Raw genomic sequence first — 16,107 nt, forward strand, 5'->3', positions numbered from 1 at the left:
CTAAAAAAGTCTGAATTTTACTACGCTAAAAAATAATCTAAACTAACCATAAATAACAAATAAATTTAATTGCAAATAAAATACAAAACGGCATGAAAATACATATATATAAATCAGGATATTAACAGACAAATTTATTTTACTAATTTATATTTTTTTAGAAAATACTAATATTAAATCCAGATAAATTTAACATGCTAGTTTCGAAAAAAAAACACAAACCGAAATAGAACTCATACAAATCAAATAATATACATTATTATAAATGTTTCAACTTAAAATAAATCGAAATACCTCGATTTAGAATTTTGGCAAAGCAAAAAGATTGAAATTTTGACTCCGGAATTGTGAATCAACAATAACACGAAGCTCTACTCGAATGTGGGACCCTTTCTCTTCGAGTTTTATGTGTCGTGGGGACCCAAATATTTTTTTTTAAAAAAAAATGGTAGAAACGGGGTATTTGGTGGGGGACCAAGAAAGATGGGGGTTTAAAAATGGAGGATGAATCGAGATGGAAGACGGAGGGGTATAAAATATCTATGTATAGAGCCACTATACCTGGCGCTATACATTAATGATGTATATATAGCGCCAGGTATTGTGGCACTAACCTGGCCATGTCAGATTTTGCAGTATAGCGCCACAATACCTGGCACTATACAGTAACGGTGCCGTTACTATTAGTATATAGCGCCAGGTATTATGGCGCTATATATAAAAAAATCATTTTTTTTACCACCTATTTGTGTAGTTTGAGTCCAAAAGAACCACATTTTGGTTCCGGACTCATATATGGCTGCTATAAGAGAGAAAGCTTTCTCAATTATGTAAAGCATCTATTTTTTATTCAGGTGAAGCTTAATCATAGAAAGCTGCTTGATGGTATGTTAGCTATATGCGGGGTGCCACAGGAGAAATTCAGAACCATTTGTTCAAGCATTGACAAGCTAGATAAACAATCGTTTGAGCCGATAAAAAAAAAAGAAAAAAAGAAAAGAAATGGTGAGGCATTATCTCAGGTCGGCATGAACTTGTACATTTTATTAAGATGGCTATTCAATATTTTATCTGTTAATGGTGCTTTGTCTAGTCCTGGCTTGCTAGTTCTTCGTTCTCCGTATGCTGGCATTTTGGTCATCTTTAAAGCTATCTCAGGATTCGGTTGTTAACTCCTCGTTTATATTATGTGTGACTGGAGGATCAATTTTCCGATTATTAACACAAAATGAATGCGCAAGTAAACATGCTGATTCATGTGCTGTTCAATGTAGCAAAAACACCTAATGAATTGTATTCTCTCTTCCTAAAGCCTAAGCAATTTTCTCTTGGTTGGACCACTTGAAACACAACCTAAGTTTACACTTCGTTTCTTCTCTTGTGCGTTGCTGGACTGCCAATGTTCCTTCAGCTCACTGGCTTTTGTCTCATACTCTATTTGTTTTGTTGGGGGGATTTAGTGCTCTACATTCTAGAACTTTCAGGCTATAGAGTAGTTTGAGTTCTTTTTCTTGCGGTGTTTACAATATTAAAGCCAATAAGGAGATGAGAATTTTGATGACCAATTGATGCTGTCTGGTTTGGTTTAACCAAAGCTCACAGGTTCTTTACCAAGTCAAAACTTGGTCTAACTGGACGGCAGTGCTACTGATTCCCAGTTGAACTGTTCAACTGACTGGTCTGTTTTGGTGTTAAAACATTGAAAAAAGGATAATATAATGAGCGGAAGAAATGTTTAATTTCTTCTATGTTTCCCTCGCTTTTTCCTTGGGGTGTGGATGATCTCGAATTTCAGTGCAAAATCTAACTTTGTTTCTTGTAAATCATTTTTTTCATCTGTTCTTTTGGGCTTCTAGCATGTTACAAGGTAGGATTCTCTGAAGGTTACTCCTTCTGTATGGTTTTTGCTAGTACCTCACTGCAATCTGTAAATCGTTTTAGTTTCTCCTACTGAGTAGTTTTTCTTCTTAAATAATTGATTATCTATTTTCTAAAATCATTGTTGTTCCTGCCTCTTAAGATTGCTCATATTTCAGCCATTTACTTTTCAAGGGCTATTGATCAATTCCAGGGTGAAATTAGATGTCAATATGTACCTAAGGGACATAGGAATGACATGAAAAATACTGCTTTTCTAGATCTTTTAATCAAATTACTAAAGAGACTTATGTCTTCATAAAAAGAAATAGAAACTTATGTTGAAAAATCTGTCAAAAATATTATTTCCTCCGTTTCAATTTAAATGACACACTTTCCTTATTAGTCCATTCCAAAAAGAATGACACATTTCTATATTTGGAAACAATTTTACTTTAAACTTTTTATTTTACCCACTTTACCCTTAATGAGAAGCTTTTATAGCCACACAAATATCATGACCCTACAAAGCTTTTGCCCCTTAAACTTTTAGGACCACATATTTCAAAAGTCTTCTTTTTTTTCTTTAACTTTGTGTCAAGTCAAATCACATCATCTAAAATAAAACGGGAGGAGTATCTTTTTGAAACTTATTTTGTACCAGGTGGATGAGAAAGGCTTAAGTGATTAGATATCAGACAGAATTGGTATATTTGTCAAATGGAGGGGACCTCCTGTGGAATTATTATCTAAGCTTAAGCAGGAACGCAGTTTCTTGGAGAACAATGAATCCTCACTTGCATTGGATGAATTAGACATCATGTTTAAAGCTCTTGAGAGGTCCAGGTGTATTGACAGAGTCGTTTTTGACTTGAGCCTTGCAAGAGGCCTTGATTACTACACAGGAGTCATATTTGAAGCTATCTTTAAAGGAGTTACTCAGGTAGATCCCTCAGTTAGCTAAAAAGTTTTAGTTCCAGTTAGCTATGCTTTTGCTACTTTGGCCTGTTGATGTGGTGATAATCAATTCATATTTTGTGCATTTAGGCATCTAAGAAGGGCAGTCCGGTGCACTAAGCCGCTATGCATTTCTGCAAGAGGCTGTTTTCACGGCTCGAACCCGTGACCTCCTGGTCACATGGCAGCAACTTTACCAGTTACACCAAGGCTCCCCATCATTTAGGCATCTAAGAATATATAAACTGTTCGAGTTCTCAACATTGTCAGGAGTCGAAAGTATCTCTCAAGTAACTTTGATCATTTTGCTTTGACTTTCATGTTGCTGAAAAGTAATCTATACTGGAGTAACCAGTGTACATAATTGTAGATTTCTCGTCTCACATACTATGTTCAGAGTTGAACACTATTGTAGGTAATTGACTCTTTCCAAGGCGAACAACATGTTTTCAAGCCTCCAAGTGCAGCGTCGTTTTCTTTAAATGTCCTATCATTATAACCTGATGAAAGACCTACCCATCTGTGTATCAAATTGATTGTGAAGTTCTAGTAGTTTGATCATGGCATAGACTAATATATAACTCTCTGTTCCTACTTCTATGTCCTTCCTATTATATTTGTCTGTGCATGAAATGTTCATGAATGAAAGTTTCTCTTCTGCGAGCGCTACCGCTGGTTTGGAAATGTCTGCAGGTTGGTTCAATTGCTGCTGGTGGACGTTATGACAATCTAATAGGGATGTTTGGCACACGGCAGGTTCCTGCTGTTAGGATTAGTCTGGGAATCGAGAGAGTACTTGCCATCATGGAACAGGTTCAGAAAGACAAGAATCAGGTGATAGTAGCTAAGTAAACATATCTGATTTGTTCTGAAATAGACTTCGGTAGTTTTCAGCTTCTCTACTTTTTGCACATCAATCATATCATAAGTCAGGTTTTTTAATCGGTTTGGTTTGACTTTTTGGTTTGATACATTTTTCGGTTCGGTTTGTACACCCCTACATGTAGATGTATAGAGATAATCGAGCAATTATCTGATTCGTAATTTTGACAAATAAAAGGTATTTCTTCTTACTAATTCTTTTTCGATAGGAAAATAATTGTGTTATGTTAATAGATTTTCCTTAACAATCAAGTTACCATACAATGATCCATATTGATTATTTACAGAAATTTGTATTGTATTCTTTCATCTATAATTATTTAATCAAAGCTTTAGTTTAAAAATATTATTTTACAAAATTTTATACTACATAGCTCGAAATACACGTACAACGCACGTATAGAGAGACTAGTATATTATACTAAAAGTAGGAAGCTCTAAGGTGTAAAGTTGAATTACCAAAATGTCCATAAAAAAGTTGGATGACAATTTTATCCTTCATATCTTCTCCTATAATAGACAAAATTAACCTTGAAATATTGATGTACGTTTTAGAAAACTAAGTTATTGCTTCATAAATGGGTACATAAACCAAGTTTCTTTTTGTGAATCTCAACATGTAAGAATTTGAAAAGTTGATGAAAATGATATCATAATGAACATTAAATGATTCCTTCTTGAATGGGTACGTTAACCAAGCTTCTCTTCTATTGCACTTTTATGCCTTTCAGAAGCAGTGATATTCTTTCATAAAACACGGAATTGATGAACCAATTAATTCGCTATGTTCAAAATATGAAGAATCTGAGGAATTGAGAAAGTAGTTCAATGTGAACCAACTGATGTAATATGAATGGTCAGTCATCATTGATACATTTAATGATGCATTAAAAAGAAATCTCTAATGTAAGAATTGCAAGTAGATAAATAGGGTGTGAAGTTGAGGCATCTCTTCAAGTTCTTCCCGTTGTTATACATAGTTCCACAAAAAAACTAAACAGAAAAAGCTTCTACCATTTTTTTAAACTAAATTTGAAGGTTAGATATAGGTATGAAAGAAAGAATCCACAATATTAGAAGTCCTAACTCCCACTGAAATGGCAAAAGGATCAGGATACTGTCAATCTTCACAGTTTCGATCGCTAAAGGCTTTTGATACTTATTGTCTCTCTTTTTGATTCAGCTATGTTTATATAAATGGTGTAGAAGGGATAGTTTGATGTTGACATTATCCAATTGACGAGACAGATGAGTGAAATTATTTCTCAAGAGTGAATTGAGTAAATTAAGTGAGTGTAATTACTTAAATTGCATGCACTTCTCAACTGTCATATCATTAAGCAAGATGGCAAAAGTTGCAATAGGGGTAAGATGTGTCTTTTTGAAATCTGAGGCAACTAAGGAAATGAGTATGGGTTTTCTTCCTCAAGAGTAATATTTGAGTAGAATCTGATCCACGCGTTATGAATCTAATAAGAGATAAAATTGAAGAATAAGCATGAAGCACACCATTTTGTGTTTGAAAGATATGGATAATTTCAAACTTCTTGGGACCTTGTTCACTGGACCAAAAAGCAGTTGGAAACATATGTAAAATACATAGTCTAAGATGTATGTTTGTGGTATTTCTTGGAACTTTGGTACTTTTATATTTCCAACCAATTGAATGTTTTAGTTGGCGCATAGAAGAAGTTACTCCCTTCGGTCCAAAATAAGTAATTTTTTTGTTATTTTCACATATATTAAGAAATTTATCTTTTAACATTAATTAACAATAAAATTGACCATTATAACCTTTACTATCTCTTCATATGAACACTCCTAACACATACTCCAACGTTATTAACTCCAAGGGCAATGTAGGAAAAAATTGACCATTTTAACTCCAACGTTATTAACTCCAAGGGCAATGTAGGAAAAAATAATTAATTCATTCTTGAAATCTGAAAAAATCACTTATTTTGGATCACAAGAAAAAAAGTTAAAAAATCACTTATTGTGGACCGGAGGGAGTATTGATTATCATAAACATACTGTAACAGCGATCAACTTGATGGAGAAATTTTGTTGGTACTTTATACTGTGTTTTTAATTGTTTATAACAAATGAAACAAATAAATCCATGGAAAAATGTACAGCCATTTGATCAATGAGTAATTACATTATATTCAAATTTTAAGTTAATTGAGACTCTCGCTTTTGGAAAGTGATACCCTTCATACCTTATTTAAGCCAAAACGATATATGCTCTTTGAAATAAGATAATTTCAATGAGGTAATAGACTTATATATAGTATATTACAATCACAAGCAAAATGATAACAACTTCATTTTGACACTGAATACACATGGATCTTTTCCGTTTACGCAATTAATTTTATGTACCTTACGAAGATGAAAACACTTAGGTTAAAAAATGCTACTTTTAACCAACATTTTTTTCTAATGTGGCATATAATCAAATAGTTACTATGTCTCACTTTTAATTGAGAGATTTGGTTATTAAAATATAAAGGTAGAAATTAGTGGAGTCCGTTTCACTTTTGACTTTTAGATAAGAGTTATGAAGAAAATCTCTATTTTGATTATACAAGAGTATTAGAACTATCTATGCCACTATGTAGCAAAACAAATGTATAATATTCCTATATATTGGTATTGAATGTCTTTCATCTCTTTAACTACATTAGCCATGTCACTTTAGTTTCTAATTTTTTTTCCCAATCTTTCTATCGTATACTATTATAAGGTCTATGGCACTCAATACCAATATATAGAAAGGACATTCAATCCAATGAAAAACAATCAATACCAAGACATTCAATACCAATATATGGTCGGTGGTCACTCAATACCAATATATAGGAAAGACATTCAATCCAATGAAAAACAATCAATACCAAGACATTCAATACCAATATATGGTCGATGGTCACTCAATACCAATATGTAGGAAAGACATTCAATCCAATGAATAACAATCAATACCAAGACATTCAATACCAATATATGGTCGATGGTCACTCAATACCAATATGTAGGAAAGACATTCAATCCAATGAATAACAATCAATACCAATATATGGTCGATGGACTACTGTCTATGTGCAGAGCAAATTTTTTTCATCTTCTTGAAAATGTGTATGTTGTGATTTTCACAATAATACTGATAGAGCAACACGCGCATCAGAGACTAGTTACTAAATAAGAGTGTCCCATCTCTAGCATCTTTGAGCCTTTTTTAAGATTATAAATGAGACAGTTCACATAATTCAATAACAAAGTGGTAGAACTGATACTATTACAAACGTACTCAAGACTTGATGAATGTCCCTAGCATTTCATGGTGCACATAATGCAGTTAATAAGTGAATGTACTCCCACAAGAAACTGAAAATGTCGAGTGAAAATGGGGTTGGTGGAGAACAATAGAGAGACTGTTCTGTTTTACTTGGTTTTTCATTTTTTATTTATCCGCTCAATGGCAAGTGCAGTCTGTAATCTGTATCACTGTATGTCTGAAGATATCCTAGCTTTGTTGTAGTACTAGCTCCATTTCATTGCTTGCCTTTATATGCTTTCGTCCACCTATTATTTTATGAGCTCTCTCTCTCTCTCAAGTGTTATCTTGTGCAATCTGTGTCACTGATGGTGTCATGACTTTTTCTTCAACAATTTTCCAGGAAATTTGAGCCACTGAAACTCAAGTTCTCATTAGCATTCTTGGTGATGACAGTGCTTTAGCCGCTGAGCTGGTTGGTGAATTGTGGAATGCTAAAGCGAAAGCAGAATTCATGATACATAAAAAAGTGATGAAGCATATTGATCGGGCCAGAGATTCGAGGATACCTTGGATGATACTTGTTGGTGAACGCGAACTTAGTGAAGGAGTTGTAAAATTGAAGGATGTTGTTGCAGCTATTGACTATGAAGTCCCCAGAGGTAACCTCGTGAACGATTTATGCAGACGATTAGGCATGTAATATCTCAAGTTATTAGTATTGTTAGATTGATACAAGAATGCCTTTTTGGGGGTTGGGGGGCTAAAATCCTCCATTTTCGTGGGGTTAGCATTGACCCCTACCTGTCCATTAATCCACACAAGAAGTTACATTTTGAGAACTCATTACGTGTGAAATAAACTAAACTGAGGTTCTGTAAGTGCATTTTACATTGATGGGAGGATTCCTTCCTTTAACACCTAGTCTAATTTTATAATGGAATCTATGCAATGCAAGTGATACATCTTTATTTGTTCATCATACATTTGTCATTCATGTTTTTCTCTCTCTATATATATGGTAGTAATATTTTTCAAAAAGATTTCTTAAATCATGTTTGCCTTTTCTCTCCTTGAAGGGCAAATTGACTTTCTAACTATCCTAACAGATTCAGATCTTTTGCAACAAAATTTGTTTGATTGTATTTATCAGTTTCTTTCTTTCTTTATAGGAAATAAACTCCACAGTTCAGTAACAATATGTGCAGTAACTTTCGATACTCTTGTTGAGTGTTAAGGAGATTCAAATTTTATTCACAAATTTCGGAAACAATACATCTAGTCCTACTAATATTGGAGAAAAAATTGACAGCGAAGGAGAAAGGAAGGAGGAAAAGTTCAAAAAAACAAAAAGGATGAATACACAGTTCCAATAATCGGGGAAGACAAACTGATACATAATTTTGGAGGGTCAGTAGTTAGTAGTCCAAAAGTTAGTTAAAAAGAGGGGAAGTTAGTTACGTTAGTTAGTAGCTGAATAACAGAATTCTGTTAGATAGAATCTAGTTACATTTGGAATGTATGAATCACTACATATAAAGATTGTAAACATCATTACAGGATATGAAATACAATTACACAATTTCCTCCTAAATCTCTCTATTCTTCTTCTTCCTTCTTCTTCTCTTCTGCAATTCTAACATTCTCTATTGCTTCCTCGATTTATTCCTGGAGTAGTGCTACGATTTCTCTTTGAATTCCTGCAATCGTGTAACATTGGTATCAGAGTTGTGTGATCCTTGGAATCATGGCAAAAGGAGCTCGAACTACTGACAGTGCGAATGAAGAAAATCCTGATCTACGAGAGTTGATGTAGAAATTGATAGCTGATGTAGGAGTTCTATCTGGAGAAGTCTTAGCTCTAAAGCAGTTGGATCAGATAATCCTTGAATTGAAGGAACATATGACAAATTCAAGGGAACAACAGAAGGATAAAGCTCCATTAGCAGAGGATGATGGACCTTCTGAAGCTAGATTTCATAGAGAGAAAAGCCCTACGAGTTGTAATCATCACAACTCCAACTTCTCTAGGTGGTCTATGATGGAATTTTTACGATTCAATAGAGAAGATCTAAGATCGTGGTTGTTCAAAATTGAACAATTCTTCTCTATGGAAAAGGTGGATGCTAAAGAAAGGGTCGAAGTAGCTGCATTGCTGTTGGAAGGAGAAGCCATTCAGTGGCATCTCTCTTTCATGAGGTATAGGCAATACTTACAACCTACTACTTGGAATGATAATATGATGACACTAGTTGAAAGGTTTGGGGCTGATTTTGATGACCCTATGGAGGAGATCAAGAAGATCAAACAAACTGGGAGTGTGAAAGAATATCAGGCTATCTTTGAAAGAAATTTGAATAGGGTGAGGCTATCTTAGGAAAATGCAATTGGTTGTTTTATTGGGGGTTTGAAGCATGAGTTGAACATTGCTGTGAAGCTAACTAATCCAACAACCATATCTCAAGTGTACAGAACTGCAAGGATGCATTAAGTTTACCTGGTTGCAACTAAACAACCTACTTATACAACAAGTTCTTCAACTAAAAGATATACAACATAAAGCAACAATGGTAAGCCTCTATTGCCAACTCCTAATTCCGGTAGTTCTAGCTATACTAAGGGATTTACTAAGAGAGCATTAAACATAGATGAGATGAATGAAAAGAGGGCAAAAGGATTGTGTTACTTCTGTAATGAAAAGTATTTGTCAGGCCGTAGATGTAACATTTCCAAACAGTTATATCTACTGGAATTGGAAGAAATAGAGGAAGGGCCTTATGCATGGAAGGACATGAGTTATAAATTCAAGAGGAAGGAATAGACTATTAGAATCATCTCAAAGTATGGAACAAATGGAAATTTCCATCCATGCTCTGAATGGTTCACTGGGGTATAGAACCTTAAAGGTTACTGGTTATCATGCAAAGAAGGCCCTAAGTATACTGATTGATACTGGTAGTTCACATAATTTCATAGATCATGAATTGGTCAAATATTTAGGGTGTACAATCCAATCTACCAAACCTCAATTAGTAGTTGTTGCTAATAGAAACATGATGGTAGATAGAGTATGTACAATTACTTGGCTGCTGCAAGGTGCTGAGTTCTCAGCATAATTTTTACTGCTACCTTTAGGCTCATGTAGAGTAGTGTTAGGAGTGCAATGTCTACTAATACTTGGGGATATTAAAATGAACTTTAGGAAGTTAACTATGGAGTTCTGGTACAAAGGAAGGAAACACCTCCTCAGAGGTGTTGGCAATCAGGTGAAGGTGCAAGAAGCTGATAAAATGGTCAAACATACAGAAGATATATCTCAACTATGTATGATACAAGTGGTTCCTATGGGGGAGACAGAAGAACAATGGCATGCTATTAAGGCTGAGGAGGAACCTGTGGCAGATAATAGGCTAATGCAATTGCTAGCTGAGTATTCTGGATTATTTGAAGAACTTACTGAATTACCTCCTTCTAGTGGTGTCTTTGATCACAGGATTGTATTACAAAATGGTACTGAACCTGTGAACAAAAGGCCCTATAGGTATCCTTCAGTCAAGAAGGATATTATTGAGAGTCTTGTACAACAGATGTTAGATCAAGGTATCATTCAACTTAGTTGCAGTCCTTTTGCATCACCAATGGTACTAGTAGGTAAAAAGGTTGGATCATGGAGGTTGTGTGTTGATTATAGAGATTTGAATAAGTATACTATGAAGAATAAGTTTCCTATTCCTATTATGGAATATTTGTTAGATGAACTTGGGGGCTCTAAGGTCTTCTCTAAAATAGACCTAAGGTCTGGATATCATCAGCTCAGAATGGCCAAGGAAGATGTGCCTAAGACTGCTTTCAGGACTCATTCTGGCCATTTTGAGTATTTGGTAATGCCATTTGGCCTATCAAATGCTCCTGCAACTTTCCAAAGATTGATGAATTTTGTTTTCCAGAATTTTCTTAGGAAACATGTACTGATTTTCTTTGATGATATTCTCATATACAGCAGCACTTTAGAGGATCACTTAACTCATTTGAAATCTATTTTTGTGGAGATGAGTAAACACCAACTCTTTGCAAAGAGGAGCAAATGTTTCTTTGGGGTTCAGAGGATTGAGTATTTAGGACACTTTATCTCAGCTGAAGGAGTGTCGACTGATCCTCAAAAGATAGTAGCAGTCCAAAACTGGCCCACACTAACAACACTCAAATAGCTCAGGAGATATCTAGGCCTAGCTGGTTATTACAGAAGATTTATTAAGAATTTTGGGGTGATTTGCAAACCTCTGACTGACTTAACTAAGAAGGATGGGTTCAAGTGGCCGACTTCAGCAGATGCAGCTTTGAAAGAAGCACTCACTCAAGCTCCTATTCTAGCTTTGCTAGATGCTAACAAGACCTTCATTGTAGAAACTGATGCCAGTGGTCATGGTATTGGGGCAGTACTTATACAGGAAGGACATCCCATAGCTTTTATTAGTAAAGCTCTATCACCTATGCATGCAGCTTTATATGTATATGATAGAGAACTATTGGCTATGATACATGCAGTGACTAAATGGTCACAATATCTGTTGGGACAGAAGTTCATCATCAGAACTAATCAAAAGGCCTTGAAGTATCTTATGGAGTAGATACTACACACTAATTCCCAACTACTGTGGCTAACCAAATTAATGCCATTTGATTACTCAATAGAGTACAAGAAGGGTGTGGAGAACAAGGTAGCTGATGCCTTTTCTAGGGTAACTGGAGCTGAACTATTAACATTGATGGTTTCATCTAGTGATACTGGTCTTTTCCAAGCTATAGTTGATAGCTGGAATCCTGATCAAGAACTGAAGAAACTCATTGCAAAGTTAGAAGCTAATCCACTCACTCACAAGCAATTCACATGGTCCCAAGGCCAAATGAGAAGAAAAGGCAGATTGGTGATAGGTAAAGAACCACAATTGAGAAGAACAATTATGACCTTATGGCATGCAGCTCCTCAAGGGGGTCACTCAGGTGTTGAAGCTACCTTAAGGAGGTTACTCACATTGTTTTACTGGAAAAACATGAGGAAGCAGGTGAAGGACTTTATGCAGAAATGTGATATTTGTCAGAAGAACAAATCTGATTTAGCTACTTATCCAGGGTTGTTACAACCCTTACCTATTCCAGATGTGGTGTGATCTCAAATTAGTATGGACTTCATTGATGGCCTTCCCAAATCAAAAGGCTATGAGGTGATACTAGTAGTGGTGGACAGACTTAGAAAGTATGGTCACTTCATTCCATTGAAGCATCCTTATACTGCTAAATCTGTAGCTCAAGTATTCTTAGACATAGTGGTGAGATTGCATGGTCTTCCTGACAATATTACTAGTGATCGAGATGCTGTTTTCCTTAGTAATTTCTGGCAAGAGCTATTTGTCGTGCCCCCTTTTTTTCTCGCGAAATAGGGTTTATGATATTGACAACTCTTTTAACGGGTATTAAAAAAGAAGAGACTCCACTTAATGATTAAAGTGTATTAGGACACTAAGAAGAGTTTGATTTAGGAAAATCAGAGATTGGGTAAGGGCTTGAAATTATCCTGAAGGGAAGGTGTTAGGCACCCCTCAGGATCTACTAGTGTGGTTCCCGGCCATACTATAATTGTAACTTTAAGTAAGCAAATAAGAGTTTCAAATATGAGGGGGTTTTCACATAATGGTTGCAAATAGATAAAATTAAAAGAAGTGAAAGGCAAGCTGAAATTTTTGAAAAAAACGGTTTAAAATTTTGAAAAGTAAACAACGAAATAAACAAGTAAAGGGAAAGAGGGGGGGTCCTAGGTTTATAAATCATATGGATCACCCCACACAATATCCGATAATCTCTCCTCGATGAGGGGTTACACGTGACATTATCGCGTGGTCATCACATCCATATCTACCCTTTCCTACCCCGTTAAGGTGCTAAAGTGCGGAATAGTCTCGTTTACTTACTGCATGCTATTACCCGCCCCAATCCTATCAGCCCCGGAGGTGCTTGGGACTACTAATCCTATAATGGTGGAAAAGTTGGCTTATTTGTGGTTTCAAAAGGTAAAAATACTAAGGCGACAAACAAAAGCACGTATAACAAGTATGGGGCAAGCACATAAGCAGATACGGCTCAAACAGACCTCCTTAAATCAAAGAAAAACATCTAGTTTAGCATGTATTGCATGTACTGATTAGGGTCTGATTAAAACTTAAAAGGGGAAAGCAGGCTAATTTATCACATATTTTCAGATAAGAAGTCCGAATTAGACCTGCCCGCTGATTGTAATTAACAAAAAACCTGGTGCAGTCATAACTTTTATCCTAAGGCTTGCCTAAGTGTTAGATGAGACTTATAGGCATGATATCTACTAGTTTCAGAAACAAAGAGGTAAACTGATTGCAGATTGATTCAGGAAAAAAGTTGCTAGTTTTTTAACAGAAGAGTACAAGTTCTGCAGTTGATAAGGCATTACTACTAAAAACCTACAAACGAGTGAGACGATTCAGATTTTTGATTAGGAACCCTATAGGCATGCTTTCTATGTGTTACATCTTTTATTACGAATGCGATATCCGATCACACTGATTATTAAGGCCTATAATTGTGTTTGCCTAATGAGAGATGAGTATACGAGAATCAGAAAGGTCCTATAGGCATATTAACTACATGCATGTGCATCCTATAGACATGGTATCTATGTAAAAATTCTTATAGGCATGTTGTCTAAAAATGAGAATGCAGAAATTCTTATAGACCTGGTATTTATATGTGAGTGCATGATTCTATAGACATGGTATCTATGTGTGAGTGCATAAATTCAGAAAGAAAATTTCATAGGCAGGATGTCTACATGATATGCAGAGATCAGGGATTCCTATAGGCAAGTTATCTACCCTTTGCATACAGTTATTCCCATCCTTTTTCACTAGCCATCCCCAATAGTTATTACAAGTTATTACAATAAGAAAAGCAAAATTAAAAGTACAACCAAGGGGAGCCTAATTCAGACTCCGTGTCTGAAATATGAGATGAACCAACTCTAAAGATCATGATCCAAAGCCTTTCTCTCATCTTTGGATGTGTCATAGTTCCCTAAGAGCCTCATATGGACTCCGGGCAGTGCTCACACCCAAATGTTACCAGATTAAGAACATAGTGCAGTGTGGAAGGGCCAACCCTCAAGTGTCCAAGTTCAGAGGGAACTCAAGGTCCCAAGGCAAGATTCACAAGAGGGGGCAGAACCTAGAAGCTAGGAGAGAATGCAAGTGCAGAAGTGAAATTTTGAAAGGGGAAAGGGGGGAAAAGGGAACAACTTAAAAATTAGTGCATATAGGGGTATAGAGGAGTAGGGAATTTGCAAGAACACAAGATAAGCAAGCTAATGGGCATACTCAGCAATGGAATATGCTGGCACACCCTCCAGCCTGTTAGAGGTTAGGACCTCACTGGTTCAGAACTCAAGTCACGGGAAAAAACTCATGTTGCCATGCCTTAAGTCATCACTTAAAAACACATAGGGGTAATGGGGTAGGGAGCAAATATTCACAGTAGAAACAGGCAGTAGAACATAGACATATTAAGTTAAATATTGAACTCTACATAAGCAGTAAGGTAGTCATGGATATAAAAACTTTATAACACATTGGGGTGATGCTGAAACTAAAATTAGGACATACCAGTTTCAGAGAAAATAAACAAAGAAAAGCAGTAGTCTTGTAAAGCCAAAGTGCAAACGAGCAATCAGAATGCTATGAGTTTAGAAGAGAATTGTGAAGTCTGAAGTGTAGAAGTATTGAATTGAAGGTGTCCTAAAATGCAGAAGGGTTGTGCCCTTTTATAGTGCAGAAAGCAAGTAGAAATAAGTAAGAAAATAGTTTGGAAATCAATTACACAAGGTCTCCCTTTAATTAAGGGATTCTGATTTCAAACGGGCAAAATAATTAAGGAAAGGGATCAATCAAACACTTTTTCAGGAGCAGTACAAGAGGGGTAAATACATAGAGGTTTATTTAAGGACAAAGTCTTGATAGTACACGGTTTGTGCAAAATAAGGAAAGAAAATCAGTTAACAACTAGTAAATCAGAAATTGAGGATTTCGTTTGAATGAACCAGGTCAGAAAGATGGGAAGGACTTTGACTTAAGGAAAATCAGTACCAATCAATTAAACTTATTAAAAGGAATTCTGAATCAATCATAAGTTGGAAAACCATTTTGAAGAAAGATTCCTCATATATAAAAGCACACAGACACGTTAAACATGAAGAAATTTGTCATGCTATTCAATAGAAGATTCTAGTGTAGGAGAATCAGAATTGTATGCAAACAAAAGAAGTTCACACTTAGTTCATAGACCCAAAAATAAGTCTGAAAGAGTCAAGGGTCCTCAAACAGAACCCTAATTTGATCATATGACCAAACTCGGAGGAAACCCCTAAATTCTAGGGTTTCCGACTCGAGTCAAATACAGAGATGAGGAGGCACCAGGCTTAGAGATTTCTTTTCAGAATCTCATGAGAAGACAAGCAAATACAAATAACATTCAAAGCAGACAGAGTGTAGGAGCATAATGAGAGAATAGTCACGACAGTAAAAGAAATGTGTTTAAGAAAACCTTTTAGAAGGGACTTAAACAGAGTTCAGTAGAAGAGAAATCAATAACACTTAAGAACACAATAGGAGATATAGCAGAAGAAAGTACTTTTCAGAAGGAACTTAGCCAAGGTTCAGAAGAGAAAAGAGATGGTATAACACTTAAGAAAACCGTAGAAGAAACATGTTTAAAGAGGTCTTTTAGAAGAACTCATACAAAGTTCAGTAGAAGGCAAACAAAACTTAAGAACTTAGTAGGAAATACATACAGTAGAAGAACACAAAAATACCGAAAAAGCATAGCAAAAGATCATATAGGAAAATACAACAAGATAAACATGCGAGCATGGTACAAAACACAGTAGGAAAACAAAGCACAGAAGAACATGTATAGCATAAGAAAGCAGTAAAAGCACATGTATGACAAATACACACAAAGAAAGGAAAAGAAGAGTCGGAGAAACATTTTAAGCTTTTTCAGAAACTCTAAATCGGAAAGAAGTAATTTTTTGAAAGAAAAATTGGGGAAAACAT

At 35.5% G+C, this 16,107-nt stretch overlaps 1 protein-coding gene across 2 annotated transcripts; it reads left to right on the plus strand.

Moving 5' to 3' along the window:
- The first annotated feature begins 889 nt into the window (after window positions 1-889).
- On the plus strand, window positions 890-7,687 carry LOC104214246 (histidine--tRNA ligase, cytoplasmic-like). 2 transcript variants are annotated; one of them, XM_070150024.1, is made up of 4 exons: window positions 890-1,005; window positions 2,522-2,800; window positions 3,508-3,648; window positions 7,380-7,687. In XM_070150024.1, the coding sequence occupies exons 2-4, from the start codon at window positions 2,678-2,680 to the stop codon at window positions 7,386-7,388; spliced, it is 273 nt and encodes a 90-aa protein (XP_070006125.1). In that variant the 5' UTR covers window positions 890-1,005; window positions 2,522-2,677; the 3' UTR covers window positions 7,389-7,687. The 2 variants fall into 2 exon arrangements, with proteins under 2 accessions (XP_070006125.1, XP_070006124.1); XM_070150023.1 differs by lacking the exon at window positions 890-1,005 and having other exon boundaries at window positions 2,268-2,800.
- The last annotated feature ends 8,420 nt before the right edge of the window (window positions 7,688-16,107 follow it).

This window comes from Nicotiana sylvestris, chromosome 6, assembly GCF_000393655.2.
Source record: "Nicotiana sylvestris chromosome 6, ASM39365v2, whole genome shotgun sequence".
NCBI lineage: Eukaryota > Viridiplantae > Streptophyta > Magnoliopsida > Solanales > Solanaceae > Nicotiana > Nicotiana sylvestris.

What these genes read in the sequence shown, in the direction of transcription:
- LOC104214246 (XM_070150024.1), top strand. Translation starts at nt 2,678, where the DNA reads ATGTTTAAAGCTCTTGAGAGGTCCAGGTGTATTGACAGAGTCGTTTTT. An exon ending in TCTTTAAAGGAGTTACTCAG is followed by an intron (nt 2,801 to 3,507) that starts GTAGATCCCTCA and finishes AAATGTCTGCAG; the next exon opens with GTTGGTTCAATTGCTGCTGG.